We start from the raw sequence: 20,213 nt of genomic DNA on the forward strand, positions 1-20,213 counted from the left end.
CAGAAAAAGAGAGAGAGAACTAGAAAGAGAAAGAGACAGACAGACAGAGAGAGAGAGAGAGAGAGAAGGAGGGGATTGAAGACTGGAGCGAATAGACGACCTCTAGCAACCATAAGATCTGAATGTCGACCAGTCAGGCAATACAGATTTGAGAGAATATATTTATATATTGCGATAGTGGTGAGAATTAGACTGAAGATTGCCTACACGAATAAATAGATGAATGCAAAATAGTAGTTCCAATGTAGGTTCATTATATGTAGTGTATATCTATAGCAGAGGGGGAAAGTAAGAGAGTAAGAGAGGGAGTTCGTCTATATACGATGAAATATAGTCAAGTTAGGAAGATATACATAGATGTATCCATATATACATATAAAGAAAGGCGGAGAGAGAGAGATAGAGTCCAGAGCGAGATGTAGTACCGAAGTGTTTGCCAACAAGCTGCAGATATTGATTGATTTGTATTTTGTAAACTAATTGCGTGAATACTTTTTACAGTACCGATATATTAAACTATCGAAAATGGCTTGATGAACGTTCTCTACACATATGCATGTAAGAGTTATTTATCAACTGATAGATATATATATATCATATATATTTATATATATATATATGATACATGTTGTATAGTGAGAGGGATAAAGAGAGAGATAGAGAGAGAGAGAGCGATACACTTTATACAGACTGGAGTATATATAGAGAGAGAGAGAGCGAAAGAGAGGATGGGAGAGGCAAAAGATTGAGAGAGAGAAAGCGGGAAAGAGAGATAGAGGGAATGGCAGAGACAGAGCATGTTGTTTATATACTAACTACGTATCTTCTCATTGTTTTTTTTTTTTTTTTTTTTTTGCTACCAATGTAGTTTTTAAGAGTTGTTAGGCTAACCTTTAGCAAGACTGACTAGCCGGGAGTACCGGGATAAATCGTTTGGGTACACCCGGATAGTGGACACTGAGTACCGGGAGAGTTAAAGTTGTAGCAGTCACGTTTTATAGTTGGCTTGAAGTCTGTGAAGTGAACTCTCAGCTCAGCTCAGATCTCTCCATTTTGACGCTACGACTTTTGGGGGTGTTATGGATGCTTTACTTTGCTCTCTAGCTCCAATCGGCAAATTGTGTATATATGTGCTGCTTGTTGATTGCTTGCTTGCTTGCTTCTCGTTGTTGTCGTTGTTAATCTCGTTGTGGAGCGGGCTCAGCACTTTTAACACTAATCACAAGTTCAGCGGCAATTGTCATTTTGTTTGTATTATATTCGTTTATAAATTATATATAAATATCTATATATAGATATATATTCAGTTATTTATAGCGATTCTTTGTATACATATAAAAGTGTGTCAGTATGTGTTCGTGTGTATTGAGTGTATTGGTGTTGTAAAGTCAAAGTCGATTAGAAAAGTTAGTCAAAGTCGATTAGAAAAGGCAACTTGTGCAACGTCCTACGATTTCGTCGATTGTAGCATTAATCCAAATTCATAGCATTAACAAACAAAATTTGACTACGAGTACGTTGTATGAGGTATAAAGAAGGCCACAGAGTATAAGCAGTTGCCCAGCTGCATATATAGTTAATAATGCCACCGTATATGCATGGGCGCTACTGCTTTATAAGTTTGTGTGTAAATGGTCCAATAAGCATGAGTCGTTACATAGATACATATATCAGCAATAGGTCAACTTGATGTTGATGTACACCGTGTACATCTTACATCACTACGTCCATAAAAAAGAGTACTAAAGTGTCAACTATATCTAGCTTAGAATCTAAATGTCTTTTCTCGTATATGTTCATAGTGTATAAGTATATGTATGTATGTACGTATAGTATAATGTAAGTATGTAAATTATAGATATATATATATTTGTTTTTCTTTTTGTTGTCTTTCGTATGTAAACGTATGTATGTATCACTACAGAATGGCATTGCTTTAAGTTTAAGTTTAAGTTTTAGTTGCGAGTCATCTAATTTTAGTTAAGGTTTAGTTGTATATGTTTTTACCGTTAGTCGTTCTACTATGCTGCTGTAAATAGTAATCGTATAATGTCATCAACTGTCTTTCTTGTGTATAATGTGTATTGTTGTATTGTTGCTGCTCGTGTGACAACACTGCATTTAGCTGCTGATGATGATGCAGGTAATCGAATTCTACATCATGGATAGTTATATTGTTGTTATTGCTGTTCTTGTTCGAATGAAATTGATTCGCATTGATCTTAGCTTTCAGATATTTGTTTTGATATTTTGTCACGGCTTTTTTCGCACTCTGAGCAACTGTTGTCGCTGTTGCTGCTGTTGTCATTGCTGTTGCTGTTAACCCAGACATGGATGTTAAGTCTCAGATAGACGAATTAAACTGATTATATAGCTTAATGTCCTTCATTTCCATTTCGCCGGGCCGAGACTTGTGATAGGTATAAATGTGCGTCATTAGGGAATTGCGAGAGCAATACACCCGCTCACAGATAGCACAACGATACTCCTCTTGTCGCACGGCATGTTTATCGGCAATGTGTCGCTTAAGTGAGGCTTTCGAGCAGAGGAGCTTACCGCACAGTTGGCATGAGAACAGTTTCTTGGGTGAATTTCCTGTAAATTGGTTTTGGATGTTTGATGGTTTTTGTATATATTGTTATATATATAGATATATATAGGTGATAGTTTGCTTGATATTTCATTCAGGTATTTGCGTTTAATTTGCTATATTTAGTTTTCCTTACTTTGTTCATTTTACTTTTGGTTTGGATTAAACTTATCAAGGATTAAGTTATTGGATGTATATGTATGAATGAATGTGTGTGTAGGTAGGGTCATACGTGAGACATATATTGGGCGATAACGCGATATATATGTATATATAAATATATCGTGTGTGTAAAAGTATAAACATTTTCCTTTGTATATGACTTGAATTGCAGAACAAAAAATAAAAATATAGCTTCAAATATTACATTTAGATTTATATATATAATATATATAAATCTAAATATATACACGTTGCACAAATAACACAGATAACAATATGTAAATTATAACATTAAATCATTGTACCTTAATATATTTTTGTAGTGAAACTTGTAGATGGGAACGAGGACGGGGACGGGTACTGGGGCAGGTAGCGGTGGGACGGTGGGACGGTGGGGCCAACAAATTCATTTAGCACAATGTAGGAGTGTCATTTGGTATTTGTATAATGTGCTTTTGCATATAGAGATGGCAGTAGTATGTGTTTGCGTATATGGCATGTAAGTAGAGACTTTGGACTAAAAGTAACTCGTTTTAGTGCAATGGATTAGATAAGGCTCTGCGCACCATTCACTTGAACAATAAAGACATAGACATAGTTACATAGATGAGCGTATAGTAGTTCAACATTGTTAGTGCAGTGTTTATATACATATATATGCATATATGTATGTACATATATATGTATATATATAGTACTTGTACGATTATGTATATGTTTACCCTGTCATATATAAGCGTACACATACAACACAAAGTGATATAAAAGAGGAGAGGAAAGTAATAAAGAGAAAAAGACATACAGTTAGAGGAAAGAGAGAGATACAGAGAAGAAGAAAGAAAGAGAGAGAGAGTATATATGCCTAGAGATGATGGGAATGTATGACAACGTACGTAGCTCAAAACGCTTTTAGTTAGGTAAACCCTCTTAAAACGCACACACATGCACACGCTCGCGTATACACAGAAAGGTATGTCGTATTCATTGGTCAAGCCTCACCCGCAAAGGCCTCAATCTTGCTAAGTCCAAAAGCACATTTGACTAACATAAGTATAAAGTAACAACGATTAGCTCTCAAATCGGTTGGCCTAGCCGACTACAGCAATAGCTGAGAGCAATCCCAATACACATACATATATACATATGAGTGGATATATATGTATGTAGGTGGTCAGCTCATCTGGGTTCCGGCTGAGCAGATAAGCCACATGGTTGAACGTAAATGAAAGCAAATTGTGGCAAGTTGCATTTTATGTACACATTGAATTTTTATTTAAATAATAACACATTTTTTGTTGTTGTTTTTATTTTTATGAAAATATTTACTTTCATTTTCTTGTTTTCGTTATAAACTTTACGAATTTATGAATTAAAGGATTTCTCAGTTTGGTTTTCAATTTCATTCTTTCGTTTTACTTAAGGTTTGTCTATTTGACATTTACATAAAAGTATTTTATTTTGTTCCTTAATCGAAATTCATATATTTATTTTGTGTTTAGTTTGTTTCTCATTTACTAAATGACTTTTTTGAAATAGGTTTACTTCATTTATCATATATACAAATGTTGAGAATTAGCTTTTATTTCGAACAGAAGCAGAAACTCAAGAGTTTACCTTGATTGCAGTTGAGAGATGAGTGTGTGTAAATGAATCCAAGTTACGTTTATTATTTATTGATTGCATATATATACTGAGTGTATATATATACTGTATACTGTATTCATTAATACAATTATATATGTTTGTGATACATAAAGTATATATGTATTAATTGAGTGGACAGTCGAGTGCAGAGAACAAATATTTTCTATTGCTGCTATTACTCTTGCTGTTACTGTTACCTTTGCTGTTTTTGTTACTGTTACTGTTACTGTTACTATTGCTGTTATTGTTACTGTTATGAATTTGTCGACCTATTTTTGATATTTTTCTAGCCCAATTCCCAAACTTTGTTTATTCTCTCACTCGATTTGCCTTTTGTTTCAGTTTGAGTTTAACACTCCACTGATTCTTTGTTATAAATGTTCATAGATTATGTTTATACTCAAGTAGTAGTATATGATATCGGCTGTTGTCGTTAGTTACTGTTGCTCTATTTAAGTTGTTGTAGTTGCTTTCTCTATGGGATGTATTGTAGTACTGTAATTATAGTTTATTGTAAGCAATATATTTATATATGTGATAAAGAGTGCGGCTTGGAGCTAATGTTTCATTGAATAAACATATATGTATATATACATATATATTATATATATTGTTTTGCTTAAAATGGACTGGGGAAAGCATTTTAAGTAACTATTTTAAAGCTGGAGAAACGAAACGGTACTCATTTATTACCTCTTATTCTTTTTGAAAACAGAGAACATATTTACTATGGATTTCATTGCTCTTACTGTTACGGTCACTGTAAATAACTGTTAGTGTTTCTGTTACTATTACTGTTAATGTTTCTGTTAATGTTTTTCGAGTATGATATTTATATGCTTAGTTGTTTTTTTGTTTTTGATGCCTTATGGTTTTACTTTAGCTTGGATTAGCTCAAAATTTGAATACTGTGTATTTTTCTTTATTTAATTTTATATAGATATATTTATGTTTTTGTTTTGTTATGGAGTAACCTGTTAACATAAATAAAAATACAATGATTGAAATATAGTTTTTGTAGTTTCTTTCTATGTTTTTGTTTCGGTCTATGCATCGTTTCTAATCATACAAACAACATTTAAAGTGGAGAGCATTGTGCAAATTGAATTATATATTATATATATATATCTGTACACGGCTATGAACTAGGTATGTAAATTTGATGTAAACCGTATTAAAAGTATGCATTTATCTTATATTCTATTGTTTATCATTTGTTTTTGTAGCTGTAAATAAAACTTCTTTTTAGTATTTGCTTTTTGATATTTACACTCATAGTTTTTTCTCCATATCCTTTATTTTATTTCATTTATTTATTTTTTTTTTTTTTTTTTTTTTTTTTTTTTTTGGGCATTTGCTATGTGAAAAAAAAAAGATATTCAATTGAAATGCTTATGACACAATTTCAGAATAATAAGTAATAAGATATATATATCTTGCGATAAGGCTGTAATGGTTGAGCCATCAGTCAACAATCAATCAATCAATCAATCACATTCCTGCGTAATCGAAGGTTTTCTTATTGTTTTTGTAAACTTATTTGTAATGCCTAAAACTTTGCGTTCATAAAATTTGGTATACAAAATAAGAATTATATATAATAATAATAATAATTATAATAATAGTAGAATAGTATAAACATCAGTTGGGTATATATATATATATATATATATATATATATATATATATATATATACAAATTAAAACGATTTCTCAGACTTTTCGTTGTGCCAAAAAAAAATTAGTTTTCACTCTCTCAACGAGTACCGTTTATCTTCACATGGATATAGCTATGTATATATGTATATACATATACATATGTATGTAAAAATGCATAAAAAATAAAATTTCACTACACGGTCTACATATTTATGTATGTATGAATGTAAGTATGTACGTATATACATTTGCATATGTTGCTTCCCATGTACATCATGTATGATGCATAAAACCACGAGTAAACTTTATTGAGAAAAATATGAACATTAAAATGTAGATGTACTTCATCTGATGCATGCATAGTAACATATTTCATATCCATTTACATATATACATATGCATGCACTGATGTAAGCAAAGGGCTAAATGATGTACAGTATTCACGTTGTTCGTCGACTATTCCGAAATTGCACGCTTATCAATAATGCTATTCGTTCTTTCCTCCTCTCCCTCTTTCAATTGCTTTCAATTGTTTTTGTTGTTTTGTTTTAAGGATACTTCAAAAGTTCAGTCTTTAAAAATCAATATGTAATGCAAATGAAAGTCTAAAAATACGTCGTTTAGTCCGAATTCATTTTGATTATACATTCATGAGTTCCATTTCAATTAGTATCTTTTCGGATTTATTTATGTGCCAATTGAGAGTTACTGGAAACAAAACACGTCGTCCCGTTAGGATGGGCAATTAAATTGCCATACTTCTTCTTCTTCTACACCAGGTTAATAAAAATGTATGAACATAATTTGGATCTCTTATAATAATTTTGGATTAATTTGCAATTCGCCATTTGGGTTGTGCCTAAAAACTATCAGTCCTTCTAGCTTTATCCGTTTTGAACCTAAGAAAATCTCTGCCAAAAGTCCTTAATATACACGCATACATACATATGCATATATGTATGTGTATATATTGTTAAATAAAATTTTGGTTTATCTTCGAACCAATTTGATGATCGAAGGCTACAAAATGTAAAATCCGTCGTTGTGTATATGTAGTTTACGTAGCTATATCTGTGTATATACAGAACTTTATACAATTTCAATTCTTGATTTTAGATATACTTAGATTGATGTGCAAATTATACATAGCATTTTTCTCGCTGTGTAATTTGTCGAATAAATTGAAAATCGACTAATGCTTTTCTTATATGTCAACATGTACATCTGATATATGTATGCATTGATTTACATTCTCTCCATTATTATTATCGATATATTGTACACATATGCATAATTATTATTATTTCCATAGTTTTCAGTGTATAGCTACAAAAAAAAAAACACACACACAGTTATGCTTAAGACTAAATACTACTACAAGTGGTTTATAATATATATATATATTTATATATTAGTTGTTTTTTTTTACATTGATTTTAAGTCTAAATGCTTGTGTATATATATAGTATATATTTATATAATTATGTGAGTATGTTTAAAAAAAATTAAAAAAAAAAAGAATATGTATAATATAAATATATATATATATATATATATATATACATATATTATACATATATGAATATAAAAAAAAATTGAGCATACGCGTGGATAGTTTGTTGTACATTGAATGTTAGTTAATATGTTGCATGTTGTATGTTGCATATTTTGCTGTTGCCGGCCAACAAGCAGTATTGTCAAAACGGAAAGTGTTAAAGTAACTAGTGTTGTAAAGTAGTGTGTAAATAAGTAGTGTTTGCAAAGAACTGTTTATGAGATACAAAATTCAGTTTGTTGTTTGTCATTTAGGAATATGGAAGCTGCTACAATAATGACAAATCAACCCTATTCATGTACCTATATATATATATAGATATATATACATACTGCTGGTCGTTGTGGGCCTGTGGTAATGAATCATCGTATCTATCTGTCTCTTTGTCGCGTGAGTGTTGCGGATAACATGATTAATACTCAAGAGGTAAATTATTCTTATTCTTATGAATGAATGCAGCATGTGCGTGCATGTGTATGTGCTGTGTCTGTCTGTTACTTCGTTTGTTTCGTTAACAGTCTTTTACGCTTCCCTCGTTTTCCACGCTATTCTCATTCAGTTTTCCTACACTTAAAAAAAAAAAAAAAAAAAAAAAAAACCCTATTGCATTTTGGCTTAGCCAAATTCAGTTTTTTCCATTAAAAAAAACTGCGCGTTCTCAATTTTTATTTAATTACAATTTTTTTTATCGCATCCTTTTCAAAGACGTAAATTGTGTTGATTTTTCATATTTTTTTTTTTTTTTCTTTTTCATTTATGTTTTTTATATTTATAATCAAGTTTTTGTAAAAAATCACAGTTTTTTCATTCATTTGCCTAAACATGTTTTATCTTCTTCTTCTTCTACATCCTCTTCTTCTTAGTTGTTCCATTTGAGTTGTTGCTTGCCGAAACATTTTGTTTTTTGTTTTGTTTAATTTTAATTATTGCAGTTTTCCGCCATGTTGAGATCCAAAGTGTATGCAATTTTGCATGTGTGTGAGTGTGTGGGCGTGTGCGTCTATGTATGTATGTATATTTATATATGTATATCTATGTATATAGATTCAGTACAAGATTATCCGCTCTGTCCTCCTCAATCTGTATGTTTGCATTCAGTAGTAGATCATCCGCTATCCGCTATCTCCTTTCGTCTCTCTCTCTCCCTCCTCTTTTGTCGTATATCCTCCGATTTCCTACGAGTGTGTGAGTATGTATGTTATGTGAACGGGCTCATCGGGCGATGACGTCACGATTGTGTAGTATTCATTTGAGCGCTCTGCTTATTGGTCTAATAAATTCATTCGTTCATAGCGATGATGATGCTGGGCATGAGTATGGCTATGCTGGTGCGGATGCTGGTGCTGATGCTGATGTGGGTGTGGCAGGGAGTGGGAGTGTGGATGCATATGGGCCAAATGGCCGTGTTGTTGTTGCTGCTGCTGCTGCTGTTGCTGCTGCTGGTGCATATGAAGGGCACGCAGGTCTGGAACTCCCCCATCCGCTGCTGCCGCAGCTGCCGCTGCTACGGCCGCCGCCGCATAGACACCGCCGCTGCCCTGGTCCAATTGGGTTAGATCAACCGTTGGCGTGGCACCCACCTGCTGGCCGACGTAGTCGCCAGGCTGGGGCTGGCAGGCCGATGCTGCCGCCGCTGCTGCTGCTGAGTTGTTGAGTGCAACATGGAACAGCTGCTGCAAGAGTTGATGCTGATCTTATAAGAAGTCTATGCATGGCTTGACTATGTTCGGCGAGGACTGCTGCTGCTGCTGGTGCTGCTGCTGTTGCTGCTGCTGCTGATGCGCCGCCGCCAGTTGCAGCGTCGAGCTGGCCGTACCCCCGGCGACAGCAGCGGCGCCCACAATCGGGGACAGCAGCAGCTCCGCAGCAGCCGCAGCGGCAGCCGCAGCAGCAGCCACAGCATTGCCGCCGGCGCCACCGCCACCGACGCTGTTGTTCACAGCTGCGGCAGCGGTCAGCGAGCTAAGCGACTGATGCAGCCGACTGCCGGGACTGCCCGCCTGGCCAACGACTCCGCCACTGTGATGGAAATACGAGTGGTGATTCTTCTGCCGGCGATGGTAGATGCTCTTGTGGTTGTTCAGCGAGTTGAGCGTGCGGAAGACCTTGTGGCAAAGGTTACATACGGCGTTGTTCAACGGCTGCAGATGCTGCTGCTCCTTGTGCCGCTTCAGCGTTAGCTTCGTGCTCAACAGCTTGCCGCACACATCGCAGCGATGGCACGCATTCAACGGCAATGGCAGGAGCAGGCGGTTGGCCTGCGCCACATCGCTGGCGCGCGCTGAGCTCAGCAGATTGCTGGCCGCATTGCCGGCGGAGCCGCGGCCGCCGCCGCCGCTGCTGACTGACGCCGAGGGCGACAGCGAGGCGCGCCGATGGTGCTGATGCAGCAAGTGGTGGCGATCCACAAGCGGCGAGGCGGCACGGGCCAGAGCATGCGCATGATGTGCAGCAACCACCGCATGGGCAGCGCCAGGCGACAGCTCGTGGTGCGAGTGCAGCTGATGCTGGTGATGGCTGGATAGCATAGCCAGCGGATGTTGACTAAAGTGCGGCGGTGGTGCTGGATGTCCGTGATGCGATGTCTGTGATGGCGGGGGTGTTGCGCCCGGCGTATTGCTCCGTGCTCTTTCAATATCCCGCTCCCGCTCCCGTTCCCGCTCCCTCTCCCTCTCTCGCTCCCTTTCACGCTTGTAGCTGGCATTCGGCGACGGAGTTGCGCTGCTGCTATGCATTGCCATGCCCTCACTGATGCCACACTGCGATGAGCGTGAGAGGCTGCGCTCGCTGTTGCTGTGTAGATCACTCGCCTTGCTGCTACGCTCTCTATCTCTATCTCTCTCACGTTCACGTTCACGTTCTCGTTCGCGTTCACGTTCACGTTCTCGTTCACGTTCTTGGTGCAGTTGTTGTTGTTGTTGTTGTTGTTGTTGTGGGTTATGTAGTGTGGAATGATGTTGTTGTTGGATTTGGAGTTGTTGTTGTTGGAGTTGGTGTTGTGATGTTGGCTGTTGTTCTACTTGTTGTTGTTGTTGTTGTTGTTGGTTGTTACTACTATTACTAGGGTTGTCACTACCACCGGGCACTATGACGCCGCTGAGTAGGCTGGTGCTGCCACCTATACGTCATATAGGAAGAGAAGAAAAAAAGAGACAATAGTGACTTTTCTGTATATTTGACTTTGTTGCTATTGTTGTTGTTGTTGTTCTGGTTGTTGTTGTTGTTGTTGTTGTTTTTGTTGTTGTTATTGTTGTTCTGGTTGTTTAGGGTTTTTGTTTTTGTCTGTGGTCTTCATATGTGGTTAGTACGTACACACACATACACATACACACACATACAAACACAAGCATATATATATATATATATATGGATGTACTTGTCATGTAGTTGTGCATATAGAAGTGTGTGCGTTTATCCGTGTCTCTCTGTCTGTGACTGTGTCTGTGTCTGTGTCTGTGTCTGTCTAGTGAGTTAAGTTTTTTGTGTTTTGTTTTTAGTTTGTTGTTGTATTATTTTACATTATTTTACACTAACAAATCCAGGCTCAAAACCAAATTGAAAACTTGCTGATTTTGCTATTTATATATCGAAATATATAGTTTATAATTTTGCTTGTTTCTGTTTCATTTGCATTTGCATTAAAATCATTGAAAAAAAAACGCTTTTTGGTTCTTAATTTTGGTTTTTGGTTTCTCAAAAAACATGAGTAAATAAAATAGTAATAAAAACTGTTTTTCAATTTTCTGTTGTTGTATTTTTCTAGCTGTTGCATTTTCACTTGAAAATTTTGTAGTTTTTGCGGCGCACAAACAAATTTTTGTTTGATTTCAATAAACAATTTTTTTGTTTTTTTGTGGAGTTCGAAGAAATTTCTTGTAGTTGTTGCTGTTGTTGTTGTTAACGTTCGTTTACGCTCGAAGGAAGATTTTCTGTAGCATACCCTAAGGCTGCTGCGTGGTGAGTTTCGTGAGAACTCACCACAAATAGTGTTTAGACAGTTAAATTTTGGTGACGCTACCAATTGTGAATGTGTCGTAATTTTTTGTTTGTTTTTTTTTTTTTTTCTTTTATAATATTTTTGAATAACTTTAAAAACCAATTAGTCGTTTATTGTTTTGTTTTTTTTTTTTGTTTTTTTTTTTTTAGCAAAATTTTGAAACATGTTTTGGCCTGATTGATTTGTTGTATATAAAATGTGTTTTTAGTAATATTTTTGTTTTTGTTGTAATTTTTGTTATTTTGTTTGACCTGGTGCAGCGAGCACCAAGCACTCTAAATTTCTGTTGTCACTAGTGTCTCTTTTTTTCAAACTCAAACGCAGCAGCACCTTTTGTTGCCTGTGTGTGTGATGCGATTCGATTGATTTGGTTGGGGGTTAAGATAACAACCAAAATATACCAGATTTCAAATGTGCTTTTGGAGGGTAGGCGGGTGGGGCATTTGGGGCATTTGGGGGTGTGTGCATCAGGGTAAGTAGGGCGGGTAAACACACAATTTTTTAGATGTTACGCCTTATACAATATATATACATATGTACATATGTATACATACATATGTTGCATAAATCGACTTTTTGACAAATGTAGGGAATTAATAAAATAGGTTTATGTGTGAAAGAGAGAGTGTGGGTGCGAGTGTGTGTGTGCGTGTGTGTGTGGCATTTGGATTGATACTTAACATTGGTAGATTAGAACAAAGAGCTGCCCCATTGGCAGCTGTTGTTTGGTGATTCGGGATTCGGGAACACAGGTACAGCTAGCTGGTTGGCCAGCTATGGGAGCACTAGAATACTGGATGCTGAGTGGACTTAGGGGTAATGGATAGTATTGTAGAGGGATATGGTTTGTTTTTTGTTTTGATTTGTTTAATAAGATTAGTAATTGTCGCTCAGAGAGAGAGAGACAGAGACAGAGAGAAAGAGACAGAGAGACTTAAGTACAAATAAATGGTTGCGCAATAATCGATTCTTCTATTTCCTCTTCTCCTTCTTCTTCCGACATAGTCCTTCCAACTCGAGTAAAACAGCGAATTTAACACAAGATCACATGATGCAGCAAGGACTCGCATACATAGACGTGGTGTACTCAAGAAATAAGTATGACGTTACACAAATACACAAGTCGGAGGCAAAGTTTGATTCAATAATCGATTACGCATGATGTTTTGCATGTTTGTCATCGATAAGAAGTGAATAAGTGCATTCGATTCAGTCACACTTACTTATCGAGCACACCTCGCATATGGTAGCTAAACTGTACCACGCGACAGAACTCTACTCACAGGGTATTTCAAACACTGACCCTGGCGCTCACAAATAGTTGTTACATTTGTATGCGAGATAAACAAACAAACAGTTGGTATAATGAGGGAGATGTAAATGAATGTGTGTGTGTGTGCGTGTGTGAGTGGGTGTTAGATATGTGAGAATATGTGTGATGATTTTAAGATATGATTTTACTGATTGATTGATTGCTTGAACTAGCTTTGCAAGAGATCTGAGTCGAACGAGCGATCGTTCGATCTGCCGCGTAAGTAAGCCTTACTTACATAACATACTGAACTTAAGAGCTGTTTAAATCAAAATATATTTATTTTCATTTTCTGTGTAGATTTTTTATTATTATTATTATTATTATTATTATTATTATTATTAGATTAATAATTAAAAGTTTTCGATTTCTGTTGCAATTGCAATTTGCTTACATTCATTCAGCTACGTTAAATGTATGTCGATGTGTATGTGTATGTGTGCGTGTGTGAGTGTGTGTATGTGTGTGAGTGTGTGTGTGTATGTGTGTGTGTGAACGTGTACTTATTTGCTTTAGGCATTGGGTCTTACCTAATAAAAAAAAACTTATAAAGTCTAACGAACACAGGTGCACTCATAAAGTATCCGGTTAACATATTACATGTGGGCATGTGTATGTGTGTATAAGTATATGTATGTATGTATCTACAAGTTTTTTCTTATTCTCTTAAGACTAATATAAAAAATATATGTATATTGAAAAAAAAAAAACAGAATTTACCCTACGTGTTAACAGATTTCATATATATGTATGCATGTACATATGTATGTATGTATAATGAAAATTGTATAGTAATACGATTTCTTTATATAAAAATGTTTAAATTATACCTATAAAATATTATATATATATATATATATATATATATATATATATATATATATATATATATATATATATATATATATATATATATATATATATATATATATATATATATATATATATATATATATATATATATGGATGTACATGTGAACGTGTGTATGTGTGTGCTTAGCTTATATCCCTACATATGTGTATATGTATGTATATGTATATATATATAGTAAATCATCATGCTCCATTGGTCGGTCGTTCGGTCGGTCGCTAAATCCTGATATATATGTGTATGTATATATCATCTATATAAATACATATCAATTGTATCGCTTGTATGTAAGTCTATGCTATGTATAACAATTACGAAAAAAAAAATCATGAGCTTGGTCTTAATGATGTATACAAAGATTTAAAGGCTACAATTTGCACAACTGCGATTTGATTTGCGCTGCTTAGGCCTAACTAATTTACTTAGTATCTGTATTTGTATTCCTAACATGTAATTTGTTTTAATATTTCTTTTTATATAATTTTTTAAATTTTATTAAAGCCATTTTGAAGAATTCACTACCGGCACCTTTTGTAATTTTTCATTTCTCTTTACTACAAATCAATACATGTATATGTATATATATGTATATATACATATATAAACAAGACAAATGGACAAAAATTGATGTGAAGTGCTATATATATAGAATAATAACTGGAGCATAGCTTAAAGCAAGTGCTGCTTGCAGCCATATCTACATATGTATATATGTCTATGAATCTGTATCAGTATCTGTATTTGTATCTTCATCTCAATCTGCATCTTCATCTTTATCTTTATCAATATCTTCCATATTTAACGTTATCTGTTTCGGCTTAAGCTACAAAAGGCAACTAAGTGTTACTAGCCTAGACTGAAATTATTTTTTTATTTCATTATTTATTTCCTCTGCCCGGGACAAATACATCAGCGTGTACATTGAGTGGATACAGAGGCAGTGCTTGTTGCAACAAGAGAGAGAATTACGATTCCCTCTCTTTCCATCCAACTATTCTGTAAATGTCGGGCATGTGCGTGTGAGTGTGTGCGTGTATATTGTATATATGCATGCATATTAGCGCTGCCCAAATCAACACCTGTTCTTATCCGCTCTTTAACCTCTGCCTACAATTTAGCAACAGAGGCGTTAGGGTCAGTGCTGCGCACTTAGCCTTATTCTCGATCAAATCTATGTAACTTGCTTCCTCATCATATCATTATATCCTCATATGCTTTAATTTGTAGCTTTTCTTAAAAATGTTTTACTTTTGTTTCGTGAGAAATGATTTGGCTATTTAGACAGGAATAGATATATATAGATATTATCAGCCAGACCTACGAAGAATAGCTTAATCTTTAGATCATATCTAGATGGTATACACATGATTTGTAGGCGAGGCGATAGGGCTTATTGGATTTCTTCATTCTTGTAATTTTTATAAAATATCAATATTTAATAATATCTTGACTTGTTTTTATCCATCTCGATAGGCAGCTTTGATGCACATATCTGTGTATAGATGTGTCTACATACGTATATTGACATGTATGTATGTATATATAAGTTGTTATAATTTGATTATAATGATAAAAAGAGTCAAACTCATTTGCAAATTGAACTCGCATTTTCACAAACTTAACAAAGATTTTCTTTACTCTCTTGCTCTTTCCCCACACATACATGTCCGCATGTGCACATGTATGTATGTATGTATGTATGCATATGTATGCACGCTGCTATGCACTCCTCAGCTCAGCTTCAAAAGTTCGCATCCGCCTGCTGATAGTCAAAGTACATGAAATTCTATGAGGACGAATGATGGTGATTCAACTGCTGGTGGTAGTAGCTGTTGGCCGATTGCTGATTGGCTGCGCCGGCTGGCTCCTGCTTGGGCTGCTTGAGGTTGCGATGGTAGATGCTCTTGTGATTGCGCAGACTGTTGAGGGAGCTGTAGACGCGCTTGCAGATGTTGCAGACGGGCTCCTTAGTGGGTCGCATGTGCACGTTCTGGATGTGCCGCTTGAGCCGCGTTAGCGAGCTCAGGTTCTTGTTGCACGGATTGCAGCGAAAGTCATCACCGCCGCTGGACGCGTTCAGACTGCCGCCCGATGTATTCAAATTGGAATTGTTGTTGTTCAGCGAGCTGTTGCCGCTGACGCTGGCCGAGGCCGATGCTGCTGCCGTTGCTGTTGCATTCGCTGTTGCTGCCATATTCGCCATAACGGCCGCAAACATTTGCTGCTGTGCGGTTGCCGGTGGACTACAGGTGAGCATACCATTCGTTACCTGGCTGCCGACATTGCTCAACTGGTGTTGTTGCTGTTGCTGCTGCTGCTGTTGTTGTTGTTGTTGCTGTTGTTGCTGCTGTTGCTGTTGTTGCTGCTGCTGCTGCTGCTGCTGCTGCTGTTGACTTATGCTGCCGCCACAGTTGCTGTTGCTGTTATTGTTGTTGTTATTGTTACTGTTGTTGTTGTTGTTGTTGTTGCAATTGGCTGCGAATGTGGAGAGATTTAGCCCACATATGCCAGAGGCGTTTGTGATGGCTGTATTTAGATTGGTTGTTGTTGTTGTGGTTTTGATTGTTGTGCAGTTGTTGTTGTTGTTTGTTTGTTCAGAGTATGACAGGTAATAGTTGTTGTTGTTGTTTGTTGTAGAAGTTGTAGCATTTGTCGTCAGTTGACCTGACGACAAGGTAGGAAAGAAAGTCAGAAAACGTCGCATTAGCCCAAGTACAACGATTTTAATTATTCTTTTTATTATTTTAGATTTTTCTTATAATTTTTTCGAATTGTTTTAGCTTTTTCTTTTTTTTTTCTTTTTTTTTTTGATTTTTTTGAAAAATTATCATTAATAATTCGCAAAGCATTTTTTTCATCAAATATAATTTCTAAGTACATATGTATACCCTTATATATACATAAGCATATGTATATATAATTGTGCATATATATGTTTCCTTTTTTGTATTTAGTTTAATTTTAATTTTAAATATATATTGCTTCCCATACTCTAACGTTTCTTAATTTTTCTTTGGAATTTCAATTTAACTTTGGATTTATTTGATATAATTAGTATATTAATATATATATATATTTGTATATATATATAATACAATTTACCAATTTAGCCTATGTACGTATCAAATTTTGTGGTATTTGTTTTGATTTTTGATTTATTTTTGTTTACTGTTTTTTTTTCTTTTGGTTTGGTTGTTTTTGCATCGGATGATTTTTGGGGGGTCAAAGAAGTTGAAAATGCTCTCATCTGCCTGTTCCCACATCAATTGGTGGGACAGACAGAGAGTGAGAGAGACAGAGAACGATTTGTTTACATGTATGTGTGTGTGGGTGTATTTGTTCTTCTTCTTTAAGAAGAAGAAGAATTTTGTTTTTGACACTTTAGCTAGTGGATAAATTAATTTCTTCTTTGATTGTTCAATTTCAATGCAGCTCGAAGCTAAGAAAAGTTATCTAGATGGCATATACTGACACTCACAGTCATGGGTCACGATTCAGAAGTCTCGAGTCATAAGTCGCGGGTCATAAGTCGCAATCAATCACATTTGTCGAAATCTGAATCTCTCGTATAGCTGAATCAAGCTGTAATATTGCTACTAGCTAGGGATCAGTCACAGTCAAGAATCACGAGTAACGGAACACGGGTCAATCAATGACTTAACTAATCCTAAACTGTATCTGATTCTGAATTCAAGTCGTCTGCTGAGAAATCGCCTTCAGTCACGGTCACAGTCACAATCACAGTCACAGTCACAGTCACAGTCACAGTCACAGTCACAGTCGCAGTCACAGTCGCGAGTCACGGGTTTCAGTCTTAGATATAGGGTTCGAGTTATACGGAATCTTAGTTCAAAACGCAGTCACAAGTCACGAATCACGAATCACAAATCACGAGTCACGTGTCACGTATCACGAGCCAATCAAATAAAAGTGTGCTATTTGAAATCTGTATTTCCATTGTCTTTACTTTTTCAATTATCTTTCGGTTCCTGGTTAGGCAGAGGGGGAAGTGGAGTTTAGGGTCTGGGGTTTCTTTGCATTATCGTTGCTGCTGTGGTTGTTGTGATTGTTGTTGCTGCTTGTTTGATGTAGTCGTGACTGTTACACAGAGCAGGAAGAGTAGCAAATCAAACGTGAGGAGGTAAAACTTTCGTTTTCTCGCTGCAGTTTCTTGTATCGTTGAGTCTGCGTGTATGTGTGTGTGTGTGGTTGCCTGTGTGTATACGTGTAGCTGTGTGTGTGTGTGTTTGTGTGTGTTAAACACCATCACCATAATAGTTCTTAGCTTCAATCTTGTTCCTGCTGTTGCTGTTTGTGTGTGTGTTGTTTGTTTCTGCGTGTGTTTGTTTGCTTGTTGCATTCAAATTTTCAGGTTTGTTTCTTTGCTTTCGTTTCGTTTCGGATGTGTAGATGTTTGTGTGTGGGTGTGTGTTTGTGTGTACATGTATGTGTGTGTGCCACTTAAATAAAGGACTAAAAATTAACCATTTCCAAATATATTCCTGTCACTCATTATTAGCAATCGACATCGACGTAATTCATCGTTATTTGGAGCCATTGCATGTTTCAAGTTAGCAATTTTCTTTCATTTTAATTTGTTGTTGAGTATCTGTGCATTAAATGTTGTTGTTGTTGTTGTTGTTGTTGTTGCTGTAGTTGTTTTCTACACAAATGCCGGATTTATTTATTTTTATTTTTATAAGTTTTTATATTGATTTAATCTTGTATTCTTCTTTTGGAGTGGTTTAGTATCGTGTCTGGAGATGGTGGACTTTTATATGGGGAGAATGGGTGTTGGTTGTTGTTGCTGGTTGTTTTGGCTGCTGGCTTCTAATTTATCACCAAGTTGGTGTTTCATTTAGCATTTATCAATGTAGTAGTTACCGTTGTTATGCTGCGACATTGCTAGTTTGGCAAATTGCAAGGAAAGTAGCTGGAATTTATGAAATTAGCAGCAGAATTCCATAAACAATGTAAAGGGCTGGCCTCAAGAGAAAACAGAAAACTGAACAATAGAAGTAGAGTATTCAGGAAGCTAATTCCTTCGAATTATGAAATGAGGTTATTCGATTATAAGATCGATTACTCGATTAATAGACGGCTCGATTGGAAGTGCTGCAGTACAATGCGTATCGATTGATGTGCCTGCAATTTAAATTATTCACATCAATTCATTTGATCTTTCGATTTATTGATTATTCGATTAATCAATTTTTCTATTGCAGGGGATCGCCGACGATTTGTCGATTAAATTATGTACATATCAAATCATCCATACTAATTAACTCGATTATTCGATGATTCCGTTGGAAGTTTTAGCTGTAATTCGTTTTGGGTTATACGAGATACGAGTCAATTATTTTTCGATTATTTTATGTATTTTTTCTTTCGATTAGTCGATTAATCATTTGTTCAATTGTACCAAATGCTGTGCAAGTCAAGTTTGGGATTGATTTTTTTATGTTATATGGGATACGAGTCAATGCATATCATATCAATTTATTGGTTTATTATTATCGAATAGTCGAATCGATTACTCTCAATTCGATGACATGTGGTCTTGTTGTGTGTGCTTAAAACTTAACTTGAATAATTTACAATTTTTATTTTATATTTTTGCTTAGTTATCACCAATTTATAAACTTAAAATTAGTTAATTTCGATTTGCGAACTAAATTAAACTAAATTCTAAGCTTTAATTGTATTTGTATATATATTTGTATGTGTATGTGTGTGGATCAATCGTAATTTTAAAGGAAACAGCGACAAATATACATATACATATATATATATATTTATATATATACAGAAGGAGCGTAATTTTAAAGCGATTCATTCAACAATTTTTTTTATATACGTAAAGCTTTATATATATGTATATATGTGTTTGTATTTGTGTTAACTTAAATCTGTTTGCTTGTGTGTGTATGTGTGTATTTAAAGCACAATTAATATAAGTTTTTTAGAAAAACACTTTAAAAAAAAGTAATTAAGCTACTTAATTGTAATTGTTGTTGTAATTATTTTGTATTTGTGTAATGAATTCGTATGCGTTCTTTATTCTTAATAATTTCGATAGTTTTTGTTGCTAGTGTTTTTGTTGTGGTATTCTTTGATATTCTCTAAACATAATTTCGTTATCGTTTTTGTTGTTGTTATGATTGTTGTTGTTGTTGTAGGAGGGTTAAATTTTTTTAGTATTATTTGGAAAGTAGGTATAAATATACATGTATATATATTTATATACATATACATATACATATGTATATAGGCATATTAGTTATCATCATATGGTTAGTTTTGCTGCTGGGTATTATTAGATGTATGTATGTATGTGTATGTGTGAATGCATGTATGTATGTATGTATGGTATGGTATGGTATGGTATGGTATGGTATGGTATGGTATGGCATGGTATGCATG

The 20,213-nt window shown here is 35.3% G+C and overlaps 1 protein-coding gene across 6 annotated transcripts in view; it reads right to left on the bottom strand.

Moving 5' to 3' along the window:
* LOC6585742 (broad-complex core protein isoforms 1/2/3/4/5) overlaps nucleotides 1–20,213 on the bottom strand; it is a 58,549-nt gene that overhangs the window by 4,658 nt on the left and 33,678 nt on the right. Inside the window, exon 8 of one of the 6 annotated variants that reach the window (XM_044011654.1) lies at nucleotides 893–2,595. The exons of 2 other annotated variants lie outside the window; for them this stretch is intronic. In XM_044011654.1, coding sequence (XP_043867589.1) covers nucleotides 2,345–2,595 — 251 coding nt within the window. In that variant the 3' untranslated portion in view covers nucleotides 893–2,344. Of the gene's footprint in view, nucleotides 1–892; nucleotides 2,596–8,094; nucleotides 10,729–13,898; nucleotides 16,455–20,213 lie in introns of those variants that run through there. 3 more of the 6 variants (XM_044011649.1, XM_044011652.1, XM_044011650.1) reach the window with 3 other exon arrangements.

This window comes from Drosophila mojavensis, unplaced genomic scaffold (genome assembly GCF_018153725.1).
Source record: "Drosophila mojavensis isolate 15081-1352.22 unplaced genomic scaffold, ASM1815372v1 contig_136, whole genome shotgun sequence".
NCBI lineage: Eukaryota > Metazoa > Arthropoda > Insecta > Diptera > Drosophilidae > Drosophila > Drosophila mojavensis.